Here is a 22,952-nt window from a genome sequence, read left to right on the forward strand (position 1 = left end):
CCGGATGGAGCCCCAGTGTCTTCGCCAAGGGATGAAGGGGGGCCCACCCAGCTTTGCTGTAGCCACCCCCGGAGCAGGGCCCATGGCTTCCTCTCTACGTCCAAGTGAAAGGCACAGGAGGTACACAACTTGCAAGCCGACTGTGCCCCCTGGCCAGGCCCCGATGGGACCCTCTAGTGAATAGGGTGACGAAGGGATTTCCAGCCCCGTGTCAGCTCCATGGGCTCCTCAGCAAACGGGTCCCACTCACACCCGGGTTTCAGTCTGCCTAGCTTCGGATGCTCGTCCCCAGTGCTAACAGGGTTCCTGGCTGAGCAGGAGGGGTCCGTGCCCACCCACACCCCTCCCTGGGCACCCAGCAAGGGCCCTGACCCGTGCCAGTCCTGACTGCGGAGGGGACAGTGCAGTGCCCCCTTCCCAGCTGTGAGGTCGGTCCTGGGCTGGGGTGTGGGAGGTGGTGGCCCAGGGCACTCGGTGGTGCAGGAGGAGGGAGGGAGCAGGGCGGAGGGGGGAGGGGTGTCAGCATCACAAATTCTACCAACCTAGTGGCTTCAAACGACCCAGATGTGTTTGCTTTCCTTTCTGAAGGCCAGGAGTTCCAAACCAGCTTCACGAGGCTAAACTCAAGGTGTTCTGTGACTGGCTCCTCCTGGAGGCTCTAGGGGAGAATTTGCTTCCTAGCCTTTTCCAGCTTCTGGAACCACCCACGTGCTTGCCTCAGGCCCCTTCTTCTACGCTCACAGGAAGCGCCGTGGCACCCTGGCTCTCCCTTCCCATCCCGCCACCTCCTCCCCGACTCTGAGCCCCAGGCCTCACTCTCGGGAAGACCCTTGTGACCACACTGGGCCCCCACCGTGAGACCCTTCACGTCATCATGTCTGCAAAGTCCCTTTTTTGCCTTTACCATAGTCGCAGGTTCCGGGGGCCGAGTGTGAACATCTTTGGGGCCATTCCTCTGCGGACTCCACCCAGATGGCCCCAGCGGGGCCGGAGGCTCAGGGTCCAGAGCAGCCACTAGGCAGGGATGGGGTACGGGGAGCCAAGCCCAGGCCCCTGGCAGCCTCCAACCCCTACCCCCAACCAAGGGATCACCCGGGAGCCTCCACCAGCCCCTCAGAGACCCTCCCCTGAGGTGGTGGCAGACATGCAGGCTTTGGAGCTGGACCTGGGTTAGATCCCAGCTTCTGCCCAGACTCCCTGTAGAGACCTGCGCTGGTTCCCAAACTTCTCGGAGCCTCAGTGTCCTCGCCTGCAAAATGGGGCTGCTGAGCCCCACCTTGAGGGCCGCTGGGGAATGACAGGAGCGCCTTCAGGTCTGGCGTTTGGTCAGGGCCCCTCACTAAGTGAGTGCAGAGCTGGGGGTGGGGGCTAGCATTGCTGGAATCAGGCAGAACATTCTCATTCTGTAGGGGTTCCGCAGGCGGCCCCTGCCCAGGGCAGGGGAATGCCCACAAGGCAGCTGCCGCCAGCCTTCAGGTTCTTACCACCAACACCCGCCTCTCTTGGTCCCTGAGCCGTGACCTCAAGTCAGACCTGGGGTCATACCCCCAGACCCTGACATTAGTATGGGGTCTTTTTTTTTTATGATAATTCTTTTATGTAGTTACCTATTTATTTATTTACTTTTAGGGTGCGGTCTTGAGCAAGTCCTTTCCCTGGAGCTGAAGACCATCACCCCTGCCCTGGAGGGAGGCAATGGGGACGGAGGGAGTGTCCCACGCAGGGCAGTGTGCGTGGCACAGCACAGGCCCACACTCCCCCTGCCTGGGGTCTCCCCTCCCACACCTAGAAGCTGGGACAGATGCCGGGCCTGGAGAGCCCGGAGCATTCAGGCCTGGCGGGGAACGAGAGTCAACATGAACTCCATTAACAGTTAACACCTCTGGCCTAAACACGAGCCCAGGGGACCTGCACTGGGCAGGCCTTTTGGACTGAGGTTTGGGAAGCTCCCTCTCTCCCCTCAGCTCAAGAGCATAACCTCCACGGAACTAGTGGCCCCACCCCTGCACGGGGTCCAGACCGTGTCAGGAGCTAACTGGGGCGGCCCAGGAGGAATGCATGCCCAGAGCGCCATGTCCCGGCCCTTGATGGAGGTGGGGGGGGAGCTGCAGGTGGGAACAGCCTGTCTGAGGCCCTGTGCTTGGCTTGGCTCAGGGGACAAACCCGCCCAGCAGAGAAGGGCTGAGGAAACAACTGTGCCTGGCAGCCAGCACTCACTCAAACACTTCCCGTTTCTGCACCCCCGGAATCGAGATCCTGGAGGAAAGAATGACAGCACTCACCTGTTTCCCAGTTTATCTTCTCCTGGGCACTAAATGCGACCTGCAGTGACCTCATCCCTTTACCTGTGTCCCTGTTTTATCTCCTGACTCCCTCCCCCAACTCAGGAAGCTGTTCTTTCTCTGCTGACTCTTGGCCCCAGAAGCCGCCCAGTGCCAGGGAGCATAGGAGGGAACGAGGGAACAAATCACAGGGATGAATGTCTCAGTGAATGCACGGATCTCTTTCTCACGAGAGCAAGCCTTGTATGTTGGCCCCATGTCCAGATGAGGAAAGACGCACAGGAAATTAGTGGATGCACCCAGGGTCACTGTGGTGGGCTGAATGGGGTCCCCGAGAAATTCGTGTCTACTTTGGAAACAGGGTCTCGCAGATGCAGTTAGGTAAGGATCCTGAGATGGAATCGTTCGGGATGAGGGTGACCCCAGAGCGAATGACTGGTGTCCTTCCAAGAGAAAAGAGAGGGAGTTTCGATCACAGACCCAGGAGAGGCCACGTGAAGACAGAAGCAGACTGCCACAAGCCAAGAAACCACCAGAAGCTGGAGGAGCAGAAGGCTACGGAGGGAGCATTGTCCCGCTGACGCCTTGGACTCCAAATGAGGAGTGCCCAGCTCAGCCAGGCGGGCCCTGAAGACGAATGAGGCTGTCCTGTATGAGGGCTGTTGTCCTGCCCCGCCTGGGGCACTGCAAGGAGGGGTGGGCAGGCAGAGACCAGAGTGGACCCCCAGCCCCACACAGCTCCCACTCAGGGAAGGGCAGAGGAAGGCGCCCTGCCTCTCCTTGGCTCGGCACCCTCTGTCTGGAGAGGAGAGAGCAGCGGCTCGCGCCTTACCGTGTCCTACGTGGGTGACACTAACATGGGCAGGTCTGCTGGGAGCTCTGTGTCCCCTTCTGCACCTTCAAAGGGGAGATGAGAGAAGTAACTCCCTCTCTGGGCTAAGGGAACCATGGGACCTAAAGGCGTCGGGAGCATAGGAGAAGTACAAGATGGGAGAGGCCAGGTGCGGAAGGGATGGAAGACTCAAGCAGGGGGAGGAAACGTGTTCTTCTGAAGTCTGGCAGGTGCTGTTTCTAAATGCCATTAAGTGAAAAGCAGTGGAGGGACTCAGGTGGCCTTTTTCTGCAGTCCCCTCCCAGAGCTCCCCAAGACTCAGAGCTGGCCCCAGGGTCACAAGGGCAGGGGGCTGTCTAAGCCCTTGAGCCGGTGCCCTCCCTCTGTCTGCCCCCCCCCCCCCCCCCCCCCCCCCCCCCCCCCCCCCGTCCCTACCATGTGCTGGGCACTGCGAGGAGGGCTTGAATATGTATGTTTGCATTTAATCCCTACAACAGCCCCTGAGGCGGACACCCTTATGAGCTCGTTTTATGGCTATGGAAACTAAGGCCCAGAGAGGCTGATTGACTTGCTCAAGGCCACACAGTGGGAAAGAGGCGGAGCTGGAAACTGAACTAAGTCTGTTTGGCTACCACGAAGCGAAAGCAGAGAAGTGTGTGTGTGTGTGTGTGTGTGTGTGTGTGTTGGTGTGGGGAGGGGATCAGCATCTATCTCCTGAATTCTGAGACAGGAGAAATCAACTCTTGGGACATTGTGCAGTCAGTGGGTCACTGACATTCTCCCGTGACAGACCTTCCTTCACTGTCTCCACATCGGCTCTGTAAGGAGGGATGCACACACCCACTGACAGGGAAACTAAGGCAAACCCAGCCACAAGCAGTCTGCAACCTGGTAGGGGACAGAAGCCAAGCACATGGATGATGGGGTCCTGCCTAGTGCCCAGACAAGGGTCTCAGGTTGGTGGCCCTGTGTCCACTGGGATGCTCAAGAAACTCTCCTTGGGTGGCCACATGGACAGCCGGGTTCCTGGGGGCCAGGACCACAGCCAGTGGAGCATCTGGCAACAATTCCCTGCCAGGTGTGTGTGTGGGGGGTGCGGCATTCACAGCCCCCTTGAACAGCCTCTTGCTCTGTGCCCCACCCCTCCCTTTTCCTTTTGGTGGAAATGTCTACTTTGAAAAGGGATCAGGAACAGACACGCTGGGGAATCCCACTACATAAACCATCTATTTTCCGGATCCCAGCCTCGCTCTTCAAACAAAGCTTGGGGGTGGGGGGACTTCCCACGCCCCTGCTAGTCTGGGAAAGGCCCCCAGGGGGGAGGGTCGTCTCAGGAATGCCAGGCAGCTGCTGCACCCCTGCTGACAGCTGGGAGGACAAGGGGCCGCTCAGGGGAAGCTACCCGCCCACCTCCCTCCGACCAAAGGGACCTTTACTCGGAGACAGGAAGCGCAGCGGCCACCCACCGACTGCGCCCTTGAGGCTCATCTGCTCATCTGCGAAATGGGAAAAACACTTCCTGCTCGATTTCCCTCCCAGATGGCCACGAGCACCGGGGCGCAGACGTGGGAAGACCCCCGGGTGCGAGGCAAGCACGCGGGTTCCAGGCCCACCCCGTCGCCCACCAGCTGGGCGCTGCAGGACGAGTCCCAGAGTCCGCGGTCTCGTCCCTCCCTTCCAGAAACACGTTACATTAAACTTCCCTGTCCGCCCGCACAACTCCCGCGGAGCAAGTTCTTTGCTAACTGCGAAGTAGCGCGGCGCTCAGGGCTTCATTCCTCGCGCGCGGGCCGGACAGAAGGCTCCCTCTCCCCGGGCTCTGAGATCCCGGGCCCGCCGGGCGGGCCCGGAGGGTGCGGCCTTACCTGTTCCAGGTGGCGTTGGCGCAGGCCCGGCGCTGCTGCGTGCCCCGCTCGTCCGCGCCGGCGATAGCCGGCTCTCTCTTGCCCAGGTCACTGAGGCTGGGCGAACTCATGAACTTCAACCTGCGGAGAGTCCTCATGGTGACCCCGGCGGCCCGCTCCGCGCCCACGCGCGCCCGCCGCCGCGCCCTGCGCCACGCCGCGCCGCGGGCCCCGGCCGGCACTGCGCCCTCTACGAGGAAACTTGGGCGAGAGCAGGAAGCCGAGCGGCCCTCCGGGGTCCCGCCCCGGCCCCGCGCCTCCGCCCCGGGCCCCGCGCCGGCTGGCCCGCCGGGTTAATCATTGCTCTGAGCGGCCGCAGCGTGGAGCGCCAGAAGCGCGGCCGGCAGCGCGGACCCGGCGCAAACGGAGGCGGGGGCGGGGCCGGGGGGCGGGGCCCGGTCCGGGGGCGGAACAGGGGCGGTCGAGGGGCGGGGCGGGAGAGGAGGCGTGGCTATGCCGGGCCGAGGCGGGGCCTCAAGCAAAGGGGTGTGGTCAGGGGCGGGGCCTTGAGGGCGGGGCCACTAGTGGGGACGGGGTCTGCGCCTCTTTGGCCATGGCCGCCCCAAAGCCCCCTAGGTGTCCACTTCCGGGTCAGGCTTGGACCCCCCCGGGTCTTCCGAGGGCCACCTATGCCCCCAGGAAACCAACACGCATGGGACGCACAACCCAACCCCAAGCGTCCTCCCTGAGCCGGCCACCGCAGCCACAAGCACAATGCTCAGGGACTCCTTGCCCCACCCTATGCCCAGACCGCCTTTGCCAATACTTCACCCATAGTCACCCCCTCCTGGCCATCCCCACAAAGGCTGTGCCCACGCGGATCCCTCCAGACCCTGCCACGTGAACGCAAACTCCTCCCAGTTTCTCTCAGGAGGTGGAGACCTCCTGAGCCCTTTGGGCACGGGGCCAGGACCCCACCCCACCGAAGCCCAGCCTGGGCATGACAAGTCACCCGCCAGACTGGGGCCTGGGGGGATCACCAGTGGCCTCTCCATCGCAGAAACCAGCAGAGCTGGCGCTCCACCCACCCCTCCAGGTATCAGGGATGGCAGAAACAAGTGGGTCCCCTAAGACTCAGTGGCTGGGGACAGTGACCCCAGTGAAGGGCGGGCACAGCCTTGGCGCTCTCCACGCTTTACAGAGCACTTTTAGATGTTTGGCCTCAGGCCAATCTCCCTCTACCAGGTAGGAATTCTGCTATTTATTTATTTATTTATTTTGAGTATCGATACAGAGGTGGGAATGCTTCTTCCCATTCCCCAGTGGAGGAGATGAAGCCTAGAAAGTGAGAAAACCCCGCCCAGCACCTACAATCAGCAAATGGCAAAGTTGGGCCAACGCAGGCCTCCTAAGCACAGGGCGCAGGCACGCAAACAGCCCCTCCCAGACCCCCCCCCCCCAACCATCAGACAGGGCCCCACAGCATCGCTGCCCTCATCCTACCTCCTGGACAGTCCCTGGGGCCGTGCCTGTGCTGATCACGGTCTGCTGGCACCACAACCCCTGCTCCCTTGTCTTCCCATAGACACTTCCCCTGTAAATCAGTGGGGAGAAAGGAGCGGCGGATCCTCGAATCTCAGCAGACGGTGGAGGCTCAGAGGCCATCCCCCCCACCGTGTCATACAGAACAGGGAACTGAGGCCCAGAGGCCCCGGCTCCTTTATGCCAGAGTATGTGTTTCTCCTGCTGCCTCTTAATGGCAGAACCAAAGTGCCCGCCCCCTGAGAAAGGGGTTCCTTCCCTTCCCTGGGTGGGGGCTAGCTCATTCAGTCTGATGCGGTGTAGAGACAGGAGTCAGCTTGAAGGAGGCAGTGGTGAGGCCTGGCTCAGCCTCCAAATGGAAGCTCTTTTCTGCCGAATGTTCCAGGAGGCGTGGTTTGCCAGGGTCAGGCCAAGCAGCAGATGGGCTGCTTTTCATGGCTTCGAGGGCCAAGAAAGCCCCGTATGAAGGGTATGAGAACCTCACAGGGACACATGGCCCGGTTAAAGTCAATTGGCATTTCCCAAGCCCCTGCTGTGGGTCAGACATGACCCTCACCCTAGGGAGGCAGGGTCATGACCATCAGACTCCCCGCCCTGAGCTCAAAATTCGACGGAGTGGAGACCAGAGACCGTGGACTCCCGCAGAGCCCGTCATCCCCAAGGCAGAGACTTGCACGGCCTGGTGTGAGCGGACAGGCCAGGAAGGACTGAGCTGGCCCCTTCCTTACCCTTGGGGGTTTCTCACCTCTTTAGAAACACCCGTGGAGCCTGTATGCTCCCTCCACGCCCATCCACCTGCTGGGCCGGGAACCACACACCTCCCTCGCTGCCGGTCATCTCCTCCTTCTCCGGCTGCCTCCACCCTGGGTTAGGCTCCAGGGTTGCCCTCTGGTCATTTGGGGAATTTGCCGCCCTAGTGCCATGAGCCAGGAGGGCAGGGACTACTAAACTGGGTCAGCACTACGTTCCCAAACCCGGCGCGCAGTAGAAAGGCGGCGCTGATTGAGGAGAAGGGACAGTTAAACATCCGTGCACAGGAGCGGAGGGACGACGTTAGACCATAGGAAGGCAAATGCTCTGTTGACCCCGCCGGACGCACGGAGGCAGAGCCACGGTAGCCACCAGCGGGGCAAGTGGGGCGGAGCAAGGCTGTGGGGTTGGACTCTGGGTGGGACGTGATGTATGGTGGTTTCCCAAGCCAGGGGGGAGAGGGCTGGCTTTGTTTGCTGGGCACGCTCAGGTGGGTGGGCTGGCGGCCAGTCTGGCAGCAGGGGCCAGCTCGATGTGGGAGGGAGGCGGACCCCTCTGGATGAGAAATTAAAGGGAAAATGGGTGGCATGTGGGTAAGGGCAGCCCAGAGGGGGAGGTGGGAGGAAGGGAGAGGAGGAAGGGCTGAGGGGGGTCTTGGTGGAAAGGGGGCTCTGGGAGCCCTGGTGGAGAGCAGCGTTCTGGAACAAGGGGCCAGCAAGAAATTCTAGAGGTAGGGATGGCCGAGGGCCTTCAACCCTGTCTGCTGGTCTGTGTTAAGGACATTTGCTGTCACCGTGCCCTAGCCCCAGCTGAGGACCTCCATGAAATAGCCCAGAGTCAGTGTGTATAGGACACTCAGGTGAAGGGGACGCTGCCCTGGGTTTGGGCAGGTGAAAGGCAGCGAGGGGTACAGGGATATGGGGGTGGGGCTCGACAGCCCAGGGGAGCAGCCAACCCCCGGGGCTGGAATCTGAGGCTGAGGCCAGGAAGAGACAAGACCGTTCCGATCCCCCAGAACAGGGGACAATGGGGTGGCCACAAACTGAGCCAAGCCCCTAAATGGATTCTGCACAGCCTGCAGTGCGGGGGAAAAACAAAAACCAAAAACTGTGTGCAGCCAAGGTTTTACAATGGAGAGATTGACATAGAAACCCTGATTTCTGGCTTCCTGGGAAGCATCAGATGACCGGGCCTCCTGGGCCCGAGGCCCCACATGACAGCCCTTGCTGAGCTGCTGCCCCCGCAGGCAGGCAGAGGGGCTCTGGGCGCCCACCAGGCCCTCCACTTGCTTATGGGGACTTCTGGGCCTGATGAGCGGGTGGGGACTGAGTAACTATATTGCAAGGGTGGCCCTGGGCAGGGTCCATCTGCGCCAAGACTCACAGGAGGGAAATGCCCTCTGTGAAAGGGATTGGGAGACTGGGGTTCCAGTCCCCCACACTCAGAGTACCCTTGCTCTGGACCCATGCCAGGCCAGATAGCTCCAACCGTGCCCTTTCTTCCCCCAGGACTGGAGCTTTAGTCGTCCCTCGCACCCACCAGTGGGGTGTCAGGAGTTGGTACAGGGCCCTGGTCACCTGGCAGAGGGACCCCAGGACTTGTCCTTCTGATGGCACAGAGAGCCCTCGATGGAGCAGCCGGACCTGGGGTCCGCCAGCCCTGCCACCAAGTCAGGTGATTCCTAGGCCTCAGTTTGCCCATCTGTAAGATGGATGGGCTTGGGGGTGAGGAGCTTCGCTGCACCAAGCCCCCACGGGTGCATGTGAAGGATGGGGACTGAGAACCACAAAGTCCTTTGGGGGCCACGTGCTCCCACATACGTGGCCAGAGATGGGGGTCCAGGTGTCTTTGAGGTGCACGGTAGGACTGTGCCGAGGGCCTGGCCCTAAGGTTTTGTCTTTACAGGAGAGGCACTGGGACCAACAGTGACCTGTGGGAGGGGCCTGGCCCCCGTCCTCTGGCTCATGGCACTGAGACTTTGGATCAGAAAGAGCCATGGGGTTTGTCCTGCTCCTGCTGGGAACCTCAGTCAGGATAATTGGGGGCAGGGCCTGGGGATGACTAACGAACATCTGAGGGGACTCTCATGGTCCCCTGGACTCCGCGAACTCCTAAGCCTGGCTCAGCCCCTCACTTCCCAGACGGGCAGTCCGGCACGTGGCACGGAGGGCAGGAAGTGCTCGCAGGTCTGCTCCCCGGGGCCTCCAGACGTCGAGTCCACCAGGGTGAGCTCTGGAGCTCGGGGACGCCAGCCTGTGTCCGTGGGCCACCCGGAGCGGGGAGTCAGCCCAGCCCCACACAGCCGGGTCCGAAGGGGGCCCAGGGCCCGGGGCAGCCACTATAACTGTACCGTGTCCTCCGGGGCCATCTAGGCTGGGGGAGAGGCACATGCCCGCAGCCCCAGTCAGCAAGTGGCAGAGAGGAAGTGGGAGCCAGGCCAGCCTGGGGGGTGGGGGTAAGGGGTGGACGGCTGCCAGCTCTGTCACTGCCACCAACGCTGTCCTCAGTCGCTCGCGCCTTGCCCACTTCCAGGCACCGGCCGCTGGGGGGGCACGTCTGCCCCCTGGTGGCGAAGCCTGGTGCTTTCCGAAGCCGGCTGGGACCGCGCCTCCTGCCCGCTGGGGGTCTTGGACGCAGGGAGCCAAGGCCATGGGAGGAGTGCGCGGCTCATTCCTCGCTTCTCTGGGGTGGACAGGGATGGTGACACGTCTGCCTTGCGATGGGGTGAGGTGAACGGGACAAAGCACGTCACCATGGGGGTTCTGTAACGGCTCCGATTAGGGCCGCGCGGCAGAATGGGATTCCCGTCAGAGCTGTGATGCCGGCTGCCTCCAGCATCGCCCATGGTTCTGCTGGTCATCCCTGAAGGGCTTGCAATGTGCTGTCCTCAGTGACTGTCCCGAGGCTGGACAGCTGCTCGTCATCCCGGGCTGGATGGGCAGCAGAAGTGACACCTGTCGTCTTCCATGAGTGGGGGGACCTCACAGAGACTCCCACTTGCCAAGCCTGGGGCCGGTGGGTCCTTTGTTCAAGCTAGTCCAGAGGAAATGTGCCTCTGGTGGCCTTAGAGCCAGGCTCAACTCTCAATACTCCCACTTCACAGATGGGGAAACTGAGGCCGAGTGGGATTACGTTGCTTGTTCAAGTGGTTGGCCATGAAGTTCTGGAGCTGGGACAGCGCTGCTGGTGAGACAAAGCCCGCCTCCCTCATGCTTTAGTAAACACTGCAGACAGATTTATGGAACACTTCTTACAGACGTCCTAGGTGTCGGGGGTACAGTGGGGGACAAGAAAGACTGGGTCTCTGCCATCATGGGGTGAGCTCCTGTCCCGTCCAACACCTCCTCACATCTTCATGTGCCCCTCCAGTCTTCTCTTTACCAGCTGAGCCCCCTGGCCCCATCACATGGCCACCAGGACCCCATTCCGAGCTCTTCCCCAAGCGGGTGGTCTCCGGCCTCTGTTCTCAGAACACTCCCCCTCCACTTGCTCTGGATCCAGTTCTAGGGGCGGGTGAGGAGGTTCCGATCAGCACAGGACCCTTGTCTCCCCTGCGGTCACCCCATGACTGCATCCATACAACTCTCCAAACCTGACTTGCCCATTCGTAAGTGAGGTCTCGAACAAGCAGCGTCCTAGGTCCTTCCTGGCAGGTGTTGGATAACCCCGATTCGGGTCTATAAATAGGTCCTCCAGGCACAGTGAGGATAAAGGCAGAGCAGGAGCAGGGCACAACAGAGGTCACAGGCTTCACAGCCCCCCAAAACAGGGGCCGCTCCCTGCTCCCACCTCCCCTGCCAGCCTCTTACCCTCCAGCGCCTTGTCCTCTCTGTTGAATGAAACGGGGAGACAGACCACGGACCTGGCAGCACAAGTGCGAGGGTATGTGACAGCAGTGATCGAATGTTGTGCTCAGGGAGCACCTGCTAGGGGCTGGTTCGTTACCGCGTGCACCCTGATTTCCCATAGCCATTCTATACAGAGGCAGCTGCCCCTACCATCCCCATTTATAGGGAAGCCAGCTGGGGTCCCAGCGTTTAAGTGACTGGTCCAAGGCCACACGGCCAGGCCAGGATTCAAACCCAGGCTGCCCAGACTCCACGTTGGGGCACTCGATGACCTTCTTTGCTCATGAGCAGTGTGTGTCTGCCAGGGGCCCGGTACGGAGCAGGTCTGGAGTAAACAGCAGCCACCGCTGATTCTCGTCTGTAATCAACATCACATCTAGAGGCAAGGTCGGCTGCATGCAGGGCGGGGAGAGCTGGGGGGCCACTGCCACGCAGACGCGCGTCCTTCCCACCCCCTCCCAGGGGAGGATGACCCCGTCAGCCCCATCCAGTGCTGGAAACTTGATTTGGATACAGGCACAGTCATCGCCTGCCGGACAGAGTCCTGGGGGTATCCAGGCTGCTCTCCTGTTGTGGGTAGAGCTGTGTCCCCCCCAAAAGACATGCTAAAGTCCTAACTCCTGGTCCCTGTGCACGTGACCTTGTGTGGCCAGAGGGTCTTTGTAGATGTGACCGGGTTGAGATAAGGTCATCCTGGAGGACCCTAAATGGCAATTTACAAGACCCTGTGAAGACACAGATGGAGACACGGTGGGAGGACAGCCGTGTGAAGACAGAGGCAGACGGGTGTGGGGAGGTCACCCGCCAAGCAGCACCACGAAATGCCGGCAGCCACCAGAAGCTGGGAGAGACAAGGAAGGAGTCTTAGCCTTGCCCCCACCTTGAGCTCAGACTTTGGACCTCCAGCACTGCGAGAGAGTAAGTTTCTGTAGCAAGCACTCTAGCTTGGGGTCCTCTGTTAAGACAGACCTAAGACATGACTGCATCACCTTTCTCCCCACAGGGTCTGCACGCCCCCAGGCCCTGGCTTTGACCTCCGCATCTGGGAACCTGACATCCAAACGTGGACAGGTTGGGCCCCAAGGCCAGCCAACTGGAGACACTCATGTTCCCTTACCCTTGCTTTCTCCAATAGGAACGTACAAATCCCAGGAGATTGGGGGGGTAGGTGGGGTGGACAGCTTTATTTCTCCCTCGGGCGCCTCCTTGGCCAGCCTCCTTTCCTTAGAAGAATCCTTGGAAAGAACAACCCCTCAGGATATTGGAACTTACCCTGATAACCAAAGACGTAGGAGAGGGAGCCCGAGAGAATGGGGAGGCTGGGTGCAGGACTGGGGGCCTTAGGAAGGGCTCTGTCACTCACTGCTTCTTCGTGACCCCTCACTAATGACCCTTCCAGGCAGGTCCCAGGGCTCTAGGAATTACTAGTCCCAGGCAGGCACTCCGATCCAGCAGGGCATGTAGAAAGCGGTGGCATCCAAACTTGGCCTGCATTCTCCAGTTCAGAAATAAAGCCCAAAGAGCCCAGGAAGGAGGTGACATTGGGTTGTCTGGACTCTGCCAAGTTCAGGGCTTTGGTCCTGGAGGAGGGTGTGTCCAGCCAGCAGGGGAATGGCTGTTCCACGAGCCATCCGCCCCACTCCTGCAAGAATATGGTTCAAAGGCCACGAAGGGATGGATTTTAACGATGGGGAACGGACCGCTGAGATGCACTGGAAGGACTGGGGGCGGTGTTCCATCTCCCTGTAGGGGTGGGAGGTGTCCCTTCCTGAGGGCCTGGTCCACACATCCCCACCACAACCCTTCCTGCTGGGCAGCCTCATTCCCTACTACAAGTGGACACCGAGGTCCCAGATCCTGATGTCACCCACAGGGTCACAGGCCGGTGAAGGGCAGGGCCGGGGGGGACACCGGGCTGCCCACTCCAGTCCCTGGCTTCCCGCCTGGTGGACTGTGGACGGAATTCACCTGCCTGGAGGCCAGGCCCTTCCACACCTGAAGTCTGAGCAGGTACCGCTCCCCTGCCCTCCTCCCAGCCCCCGCTGGGCCACCCAGCACTGGCCGCAGGGTTGTGCCCGCAGCTTGCCCACCCGTCTGGGCCCCCAAGCCCCTGCAGGCTCAGGACTCCTCCCCGCCCCCAGACACAGCCTCCGGGCCTCGCAGCCTGTCGGGGTCCACCCTGCCGCCCGCACGCTCACTCGCTACCCAGGCTTCAGACGAGCGTCTCCGCCTGCAAGATTTCCACATTTCCAAGCTCGGGGTCCAAGGCCCTCCACAATCTGGGCACGAGCTTCCACTCCTTCCATTCCGCTTCATCCCTGGCTGAGCCTGTCCAGGCCCCGCTGCCACCAACTTCCAAGCAGAAGACAGAGTGACTGCTTGTTCTCCAGACCTTCTGCCTGTTTCCCACCCCTGGGCCTTTCGCCAGGCGCTGCTCTCCGCCCGGGATGCCCTTCCTCCCTCTCCTCCAACTCATTTCTTCTCCAGCGATATTGATGATAATAATAGTACTAAGACAGCAGAGTGCCCTGGTTCAGGGGATGGGCTGTGGCTTATGCCGGTGAACAGCCATCTGCCTCGGGCTCTCGAGTCTTGGTCAATGTGCCTCAGTTTCCCCACCTGTAAAATGAGAACCAGAACAACACCTTCCTCCCTGGGTGATTCCCAAGGCTGAGCAGGTGTCCACAGATACAAAACGGGCCAGGTGCACAGTGGGTGCTCGTCGGTATGAGCTGTTATCAGTAGATGTCCTCCCCACCGCGCTGTCTTCCCCCTGAATGGGAGGTCTGTCTCCTCCATCAGACTGGGCGCTTGCTGAGGCCTTTGGCTGCAGTGGACAGAGGCCCGTGGTATGTGCCGGGTGGACACAGACAAAGCCTTTCCTTCTTGACCACACTTTGGTCAGGCTCCTTGGAGCCTCTGTCACTGGACTGACCTTGGGCTTCCCACCTACCCAGGATCCAGTCTGAGCAGGAATCCCGCCGGGTCAGTTTAGCCCAACCCCCACCTCCTGTATCTTATCACCCTGTCCTGCCTTCAGCAAGAATTCCCTGGAGTCGGTCACAAGAGTACCCCTTTCCCCACAGGTTTCCACCCACTGACCCTGGCCCTGCTTGTTGACGGTAAATCCCTCCTGCTGCTGCTGGAACCGAGAGCTGAGGCTAATTTCTCTCCCCCACTGCAGATCCCACAGCCAGGAAACGCACAAACTCTGAAAATTCAAGTTTTTTCAGAGTCTGGCCACAAAATCTGGATCTGCTCTGATTTGAGGCTATCTGGAGTCCTTGTCTACGCCCCTCTGTGCAGATCCGGTAGAGAGACACAGTCCCCCGGAGTTCGCCCTGGTGTCTCCTGCCAGCTATCAACAGGTTGGATCAGCACTCAAAAATCCAGGAGTTCCCAGGTCACATCAGGCCCTGAGGGTCTCAGATAAGGGGTGGAGGGTCTGAACCGATGGGAAGCTGAGTCACGGAGCTCGTTGGTGGCTGAGCTGGGTTCCACCGGACTCCGGACTCCAGAGGTGGCCTGCCATTTCATAAGGAGCCTTGGAGACAGGTGCTTAGCAGACTCTGGAAAGTTCTCTATAAGAAGCAGTCGTCCGTAGGGGGCATTAGGATTCTTCTGTACTGACCACTCAAAGGTCAAGAGGTTGGACAATTTTAAGAATGACACAACCTGAAAGCTTTCTCCCTATGCCCATCTCCTAGAAATGCTGGATAAAAAAAATGACACATCTTCTAAATGCATAACTTTCATACGCACTTGTAAGAAAAGGAGGAAGATCGCCAGGGGCCAGAATGTTAATACTAGTATTATCATTCAGACTGTTTCATTCCCATACTTAGATCGTATTTAGTATTGATTTTACTGAAGGGTGTTGCCTCGAAGAATGCTTGAAGGACGCGATTGTTCAACGTGGAGGGACCTTCTTGGTGCCTTAGGGCATCGAGACTTCTAGCACTTCCAGCAACCTCATTCATTGCTGTGCCCATTTTGCAGATGGGGAAACTGAACAATCCTGTGCTGGTCGAGCTAGGGTGCAAGCCCAGATGGTCTGGCTCCCAGGACTGTGTTCTACAGTCTCCGACGCTCCACTCACTGCTCTAATCAGCATAAGAGCGAATTCCCAGGAAAAGGCCAGGAGCTAAAAGCTGGGGCCTTGAGACAGAGGGTCAAACCAGCAGTCAGGAGGGAAGATGCTGAGCGAGCAGGTAGGTGCGAGAGGCGACCGAGTCCCTCACACAAAGCCAGGGCTCTCGAGGGGCTGTTCCTCTAATAAATGAGTAGCTGAGAAAAAGATCTGCCCCCGGGCCAAGAGAGATGCCCGAGAAACCTGGTGTGTCTCCCTGAGCTCCAGGGAGGTGGAAGAGCATGCATGTCTCCTAGAACCTGTGTGGGCATCTGCCCACATCTGCCCACCATCTGACCAGCCTGGTGATAGCCTGGGGCAGCCCACCCAAGCCATTGGGAAGGTGCCTTGGAGGGTCAGGCCCCCCGAGCCGGGCAGGTGTCTACAGATAACCCCTGGCTGGAAAGAAACTCAATCCCAAGGATGCAGCGCCTAGGGAAACCGGCCACCAGCAGGAAGGAGGCACAAGCTACAACTGTCAGAACAAAACTCCCGAGGGCTTGAGCCAAGAAACCATTGGAAAGAGACCCCGAAGTGAATTTGCTTAACACCGTCAAAGGCGTACCAGAGAACAAGAACGCACGATGTTATAAAAGCCAGCTCCCTACTGGGAAGCCAGCGTCCTGGGCATGGGGACAGAGCTCAGTGGTCCCAGCTTCCTGGGCACCTGGCTAGGTGTGTGCGAGGGGACAGATTTGGAGGAGGGAAAAGGTTATTTCTGTACTTAAATACTCTCTCTAACAGACGAAGGTAAAATCCTTGTGGAGTCTGCAGATGACCCAGGACCCTTCAGTCCTCTTGAGGTTATGGGACCTCACTGGGCCCCTCTCGCAGACCCCCTGAGGATGCCCTCCTCCCTCTCCCCTGCCATCAGGGCAGCCTGGAGACCCTGTTCCAGACACCAAGTCCTTGGATCCATCCAGACCATGGGAATACCAAGGACGAGGGTCAGCCCATCGCACGGGACCCCTCCCTGCGGGTTCCTAGAAGGACCATCCCTCGGGTCTCATTACTGGGAAAACCTGTGCTCTCCTCTGAAGGGCATTCAACTCTCGGGCTTGACCCTTCCTCTTTGCTCTGGTGTCTAGGAAGCTCAGAGTCAAAAATCAGTCCATATCTCACAGGTGTGCTGGAACCTCCTGGCAGGCTTTATTTATGTGTTTTGTCATTCCAGGTACATCTTGATAACGCTTATAGTAACAACACAGCCACAGGTATGACTTTAGGGACATTTTTCTAATAGCCAAGCACAGGCCTGGGGAGGTCACACACAATCACACCATTGCGATCCCCGCTAACGCAGGGACCACTAGTTGTGCTGTGTAAACAGGCTGGTGAAGCTGTGGGTGATGTTCTGCAGGCACACGGGGGTCAGGGAGAGCAGTGGGCCATTTCCTCAGGGGCCCCACTGAGCAGAGGGAGCTGCACCAATCACACTCCCTTCCTGGGGCCAGCGGGGGCAGGGCAGGGGAGTGAGAGACTCAGGATTCCACTCAGGTGTCTGTGGGGACAGGACCTTCTCCCACACCCCCTGGGGTCCCTCTGACACGCTACCCTCCGCATGCACCTGTGTCTACGGATCCTACACTCCCCTCCCACCCGCCCCATCCATGAACGTGGTTTAAGTTTGGGAACTGACACAGGGTCTAAGAAAGGCATTTAACAAAACCACCTGACCCGTAGCAGCAGGAGGAAATGAGAGTTGGGGTCCCCAGTGAAGGGCCACCCTGCTCTGACATTGACTCCCTGGGCCCTCCTCACTCCACTGGTTCCCACAGGAAGCTCAGCCCAAAAGGCACCAGGAGTTCATAGGGTCCAGCTGTCCATTTTATAGATAGGGAGACTGAGGCCTCAGGCCAGTGGGACACACAGGTCACCCACAGGTAGGATTGTCCTAATGTGTGGGGAAAAGGAGCAGATGCTGAGGTCCTACTGGGTTCTGGGAACCCACTTCCCTCCCTCGCAGGGCTGCCCTATCGGTCAGAATGCCTGCTCCGTTTCACAATGAGGCAGCTGCAGTTCAGAGGACACTGGCTGGCCCTGGGTGCACAGCAGGTAAGGTAGGGCTGAGATCCGAGCCCAGCTCTGACCCGGAGGCCACCACCACAGAGTCATCAGTCATTGTGAGCACCTCCTGGTGAGTCACGGGTGGGCAGAGTCACAGCAGGCAGTGGGTGGAGGACAGAGATTGCCTTGGGGAGTCCTGAAGAGCCCTCAGCAGCTGTGATATTTTAAACAGGCCTGGAAAGATGACCTCTCTCTTCAGGGCCCGGTGGGCCGCACCCTCAGCAGGGGCCAGTCTTGTGCTCAGCAACTCCACAGGATGTAATCTCCCAGCAGCCCGCTGGGAGGGGCTTAGGAGCAGTAACCACAAGGCCACACAGGCCGTCAGGAGGTGCCCCTCGGGCCTTCCTGCCGTGCTCTTCACCCACTGCACCAGCTGCCCCAGACCTGCCCAGTGCGAGGCCATAGCTGGAGCTTGGACAGACAGGGCCTCCCTCCAGGATTGGCCCCTGTGTCCCCACAGCCCCAAGAGCTGGGCTTGGAGTGAAGCCAGGTGAGGTGAGAGGTATTCCAGGGGGACCAGACCTGTAGGGCATGTGAAGGACAAGAGCCCCACCAGGTAGGGGATGTGGACCCTGGGGGGAGAGTGTGTGCCATGCTGCCGGCCTTGGGGCGTGTGAAGGTTCTAGAAAGGCCACTGCCTGGGGTTCAGACCTCTCATGTCCATGGGCTAGCTCCAGTCCCCTTCCCTTCCTGCACCGCAAACCCGGCTGGCCCCTAGGTTCTGTCGGCTTCAGTCTCCCACCAGGTTCCACCACCACCAGCAAGAGAACTTGCTCATGTCACGTGAGGATGATGACAGGACCTCACGGGGCAATGGTGATGGTGGAAGGGGCCATGTATGTGAAATGAGGCATGGGGGCCATTGCGTTTGGTCAGCCAACACCTATTCATCCTGCAAAACCCTGCCCAGGGTGACCTCACCCAACAATGTGGAGCCCCTCCCACTGGGCTACCAAGATGAGGCTGGACCCATAGCTCCGGCTCTGTGAGCATTTGGGGGTGGGGGGAGTCACATGAGGCTCAATTAGCTGAAAAGCCCTGGGGCCTGTCCCCAGCCCTCCTTGACCTGCATCAGTTTGGGAAACCCTTGTCTGCGGGCAAGGTCAGCCGGCTGGGCTCAGATCCGGGCTCTCTGGGGGCCCCAAGAGCACGATGCAGTCACCCCAGGCTTGGTCTCTACTGCTCATCTGCTGAGTCCTTTGAGCCAGAAAGCTAGACTCTGACCTGGAGGCGGACGCGGCCTCCTGCTACCTGCTCTCCCTCAGCTCTTCTCTGGGTCCCGGGTGTGGGAGGACAGCCTTGCCCAGACACCCGGCCTGGCCCTCCAGAGGCTCCTCGTGCGGGTCTTCTTAGTAGTTCCTGGTTTGGCTCTTTCCCTGTGGCTCCCAGTGTGGGTGGTGGACAAGGTGGGGATGGATGAGCACTAGCTCTTCCCTGGGAACCAAGGCAGCCAAGTGCCTTGTAGCACCTGTAAGCTTCACTCCTCCCCTGTGCTGGCTCACCCCGAAGGGATTCCCCCCGCCCCGACTGGAGGGCCAGGTGACAGCAAGGGGTCTCTAGGGCTGCACCACAGGGATGAGACAAAAGGATGAGGCTGTAAGCTCCCAGCCTTCTTGTAGGTAACCCACCAGGCGGTCAGCTTTGGGGATGTGTGAGGGGAGAGGAAGGGGAGTCAAGAGCCTCCCAGATGAATGAAAGTGGAGGTCAACATCCTGGAGAAAGCTGTTGTCCTTGGAGGCCAGGCCCGGTCCATGGCCACATGCTTGCCCTTCACTCTATCTGGTAAGACCTTCCTCTAAGCCTGGCCTGGACAGCCAACTCCTATTCATCCTGCAAAACCCTGCCCAGGGTGACCTAACCCATTAACGTCTCCTCCATGAGCCCCATCACAGTGCGTGTGCATCTGCATTTGGAGGACAGCACTGCGCAGGCTGCTTGGAGGTTGAGAGTGGGTGGGACCCCTCACTATTAAGGACATGTTCCAGACTCTTTCCTTGGCCGGCTTCTGCAGTTATAAGTATACCTTAGAATTCACACACAGCATTCTCAGGTGGGCAGGCTGCTAGCCGCCTTTCACCAGGGACACAGGGTTGTGAGGACAAGACCAGAGGCTGCGTGCACTCCCCTCCCTTTCATTCAGTGAGTATTTCTTGAGAACCTAGCATGTGCCAGGCCCTGAACTAAGTGCTGGGTTTGAATCTGACCTTGGCCAAATATTTTACCCTGGGCCAGCCTTGGGGTCTACTTGGGCATCGTAACTGCTCTGGCAGGAAGAGACAATGTTGAGGGGAGGGAGCAGTTCCCATTTACCAACAGGGGCAGAGGCCTGCACTGGGCATGTGTAGAGCTCAGCATCCAAGGCCACACCCAGAGGGCCCAGCCCACCCCACCTTGCCTGTGCAGTTGACAACGGGGCTCCTGCTGGAGCAAAGATGGTGAGCCCTGGCTGGGGCCTACACAGGCCCCTTCCTCCTCCCTCCTGCCTACAGCACCTGCTAGCATACATACAGGGGAGAAGCTCGTCTATCTCAGAGACATTCTTAGCAACTCCCCCTAGCCCCCCAACATGAGGGCCCATAGTCTCCTGGAGGGCCCTCTTGGCCTTGGGGCCAATAGACCAAGATGATGGCCCCTGACCCTGACTGTCAGCACAGAGGAGGCCTTTTCCCTTCACTTGCTCATTCTCTGCACCTTCAGGTAATGATGAGGAAGGCTCCCCTGCACTGGGCCCCCCCCCCCCCCCGTGACTCAGTGGGCAGATCTCCGTGGCAGGGGCCTGCTGCTGCCTAGAGCTCTTTCTGGTTGATCTTGGGACATGACACTCATTTCCCATTTCTGGGAGTTCACCTGTCCCCGCAGTGCCTCCTGTGCTGTAACTCGTCCCCTAACCAGGCACCCTGGGTGACGCTCTGGCCACGGACGACAGAACAAGTCTTAGGGAGGACTGGAGGTGGTGAGGGTTATGACGGTGCCCCCTTGCTCTATGATGTCAGCTGCTGATGCCCTCTCTGCAGATGAGCCCGCAGAAGGCCTGGAGGCTCCGTGAGGGGCAGGGCTGCAGGGAAGGCCAGGGGTTCCAAGCTGGGCTCTAGAGACAAATGGACCTGCACTCAAAGTGCAGCTCTGTCCCTTACTGTGACTTGGCCTCAGTTTTCCCATTCTGTGAGATGGGGACACAGCAGTGCCTACCTCGTAAGGTCAGGGCGAGGATCTCAGGGGCTCCTTAGTGCAAAGGGCCTGCAGGCCGGCGGGTGGAGGGCTCAGGGCTCAGGGGATGCTGTTCCTGCGATGCTCTTGGGGTGGGGCACACGCCCTCTCCCCACTGCATCACTCGGGATCCCGTCCAGCCCTCTCCTCCAGGCTCTTACCACCCCTGCCTCACCCTCCTTCAGGGCTCCAGCTACGCAGCACTCACAGGCCTAGCCCACCTGCTTTCTGAGCAAACCCACCCACCAGCAAGGTGCCAGTTACTCAAAGCTGATGGCTGGGCCGAGGCCTCCCCTGGGCTCCCCTTTGTGACAACTCCATGGCACCATGGGTCTGCGTTCCGTTACCCTCCCTCATCGGACTATGTCAGGCCAGTCCGATGGAGACTTATGCCCAGCAGGCAGGGGATGTGTCTTTGTGGCAACTGCCTCCTAGAGTTTAGCAAATGCCTCTCAACACACGTGCGTGTTACTGAACGCGCCGTGCCACCTGCCGGCTTCTCTCCAACACGGAAATGCTGGCTTTGCAGGATGGACATGAGGCCTGATGGATGGGACGAGCTGCTCGGGGTCACATGGCTCCAAGGCTGGGAGGCCAGCCCTCCTGATCCCCGGGGCTCTGCAATAAGCCTCTGCCGGCTGTCTCTCTCATGGCCCCAGAAATCCTTCCTCTCCCACTGAACGTCCATTGTCTCTGAAGGTCAGGTACACAGAGTCCCTGTCTGCAGAAACTGGTCCAGAAAGGCAGTGAGTTTCCCCACGGAGCACACCTCCTAGCTTTACGCCTGTCCCTTACCACCTGTTTCTGAAACCCTGCCTCGGTCCTGGATGTCACTCACTCACTCACTCACTCGTCCACTCATCAGATGCTCCCGGGGTTCCTCTCTGCGCCAGCCCCAGGCTGAGCCTGGGGACCCAGAGATGAATCAGGCAGAGCCCCACCTTGGAGCCTTTGGAGGGTGAGAGACTGGGAACAGATGAGCATGGGGCGCTAAATGCTGCCGCAAATATAGAAGCCAGGATTTCACGGGCTGCCCCATCTTGCCTGGGTGGATGCGGGGCAGCTGAGAAGGCTTCCTGGAGGAGGAGGGCACCTTCCAGCAGGGCCTTGAAGAACCAGGGGAAACCCCCAGTAAAGCTGAAGAAGGACACGAAGAGTTCCAGGCAGAGGGACGCCTGGGGAGGCCGAGAGGAGGGAAGAGTGAAGAGGAAATAGGCAGACGAGATGCCCCACGCGCATGGGCAGGCAGTGAGGGGCGACAGTGGCTCTGATCTAGCATGGCGGTGGGGGTCCCCGGGGGGTGGAGATGACCCCCCGGCCATCCACAGGTATCCTATCAGTAGCTTGCATGCGACCGGGCTCCCTCTTACACCTGCGGGCGACAAGTGCGGCTCCAGGACCAGAGCCTGCCTTCAGAACTCCAAGCCCCTTGGGAAAAGCCACTGCCTTAGAGCAGCAGCTCTGCAAAGCCCTTCGGGGCACCAGCTCCGGTTCCTCCCTGGGAGAGCGGACCGCAAGGTTTGCTGGGGCCTCTTGGAAACCAGACCTGGTCCAAAGGCCAGTGAACGCTCAGCAGGCTGGTGTGCAGAGGTGACAGAGAGAAATGACACAGGTGCGATTTTCACTCAGGAAAGGGCAGTTGACCCTCAAGCCACAGCCTGGAGACCGAGGCTCAAAGGGGTGGGGCGGCCTGCCAGAGCTCCCCCAACGTGTAAGCAGGCGGTGAGCGGGCCTGGGCGCTGAACCCAGCCCTGATGGTTCCGTGAGCTCCCCCCACCGTAGCATCAGTGTCCCCCGCGGGTCCACGGAGCCTCGCATGGTGGCCCGCGGCCAGTGCACCCAGAAGATGTTTTATGAATGAGCGAACAAAGGAATCTGAAACCCCTGCTCTTCCTCCCCACCATGAGGCCGTAGGAAGAAGCCATCTGCTACTGTTTTTTGTTGTTGCTTTTACTCTGAAAATCAAAAGCACAAACCCGAAGTCACAGCTCTGGGTCACATCAGGACGGACAGACAGCCCAGCCCCCGATTCTGGCTAGAACTGAGTTGGTCCTCCCAGGGACAGGAGTCAGACAGACGAGGGCCAAACCTCCACTCAGCCACTAGCAGCTGGAGACTTGACCGGCCGCACCCCGGCCACACCCCTGCCTGGAGCCTTGGTATCCTTCCCCACCCCCAAGAGAGATGCAAGAGGTCCTACCTCCCTTGCTGGCTGCTGTCAGGACCAGGGAGGTGGGACCCTGCCAGGGTGAGTGCACGGGGATCCCGGCCTTGGGGCCTCCTCTGCCCGTGACCTTGGTGGCTGCATAAGCTCTGGAGCCCTCAGCACTCACTGTGCTGGCCGCCCTGTGGGCAGCTGAATGGCTTACACATTAGGAGGTGCGCACGCGGCCAAAGGGCAGAGGGGCCAAGGAGGGTGCAGGCAGGGGGCTCGCTGGGCTGCCCTATGAC

General features: G+C 59.8%; 1 protein-coding gene across 5 annotated transcripts in view; it reads right to left on the reverse strand.

Moving 5' to 3' along the window:
- PRR5 (proline rich 5) overlaps window positions 1-22,952 on the reverse strand; it is a 48,581-nt gene that overhangs the window by 20,165 nt on the left and 5,464 nt on the right. The window contains exons 1-2 of one of the 5 annotated variants that reach the window (XM_032882801.1): window positions 22,702-22,744; window positions 4,980-5,099 (exon numbers count right to left, since the gene is read on the reverse strand). In XM_032882801.1, coding sequence (XP_032738692.1) covers window positions 4,980-5,089 — 110 coding nt within the window. In that variant the 5' untranslated portion in view covers window positions 5,090-5,099; window positions 22,702-22,744. Of the gene's footprint in view, window positions 1-4,979; window positions 5,360-22,701; window positions 22,745-22,952 lie in introns of those variants that run through there. The other 4 variants (XM_032882800.1, XM_032882799.1, XM_032882804.1 and 1 more) reach the window with 4 other exon arrangements.

This window comes from Lontra canadensis, unplaced genomic scaffold, assembly GCF_010015895.1.
Source record: "Lontra canadensis isolate GAN:19392208 unplaced genomic scaffold, GSC_riverotter_1.0 scaffold84, whole genome shotgun sequence".
NCBI classification, from domain to species: Eukaryota; Metazoa; Chordata; class Mammalia; order Carnivora; family Mustelidae; genus Lontra; species Lontra canadensis.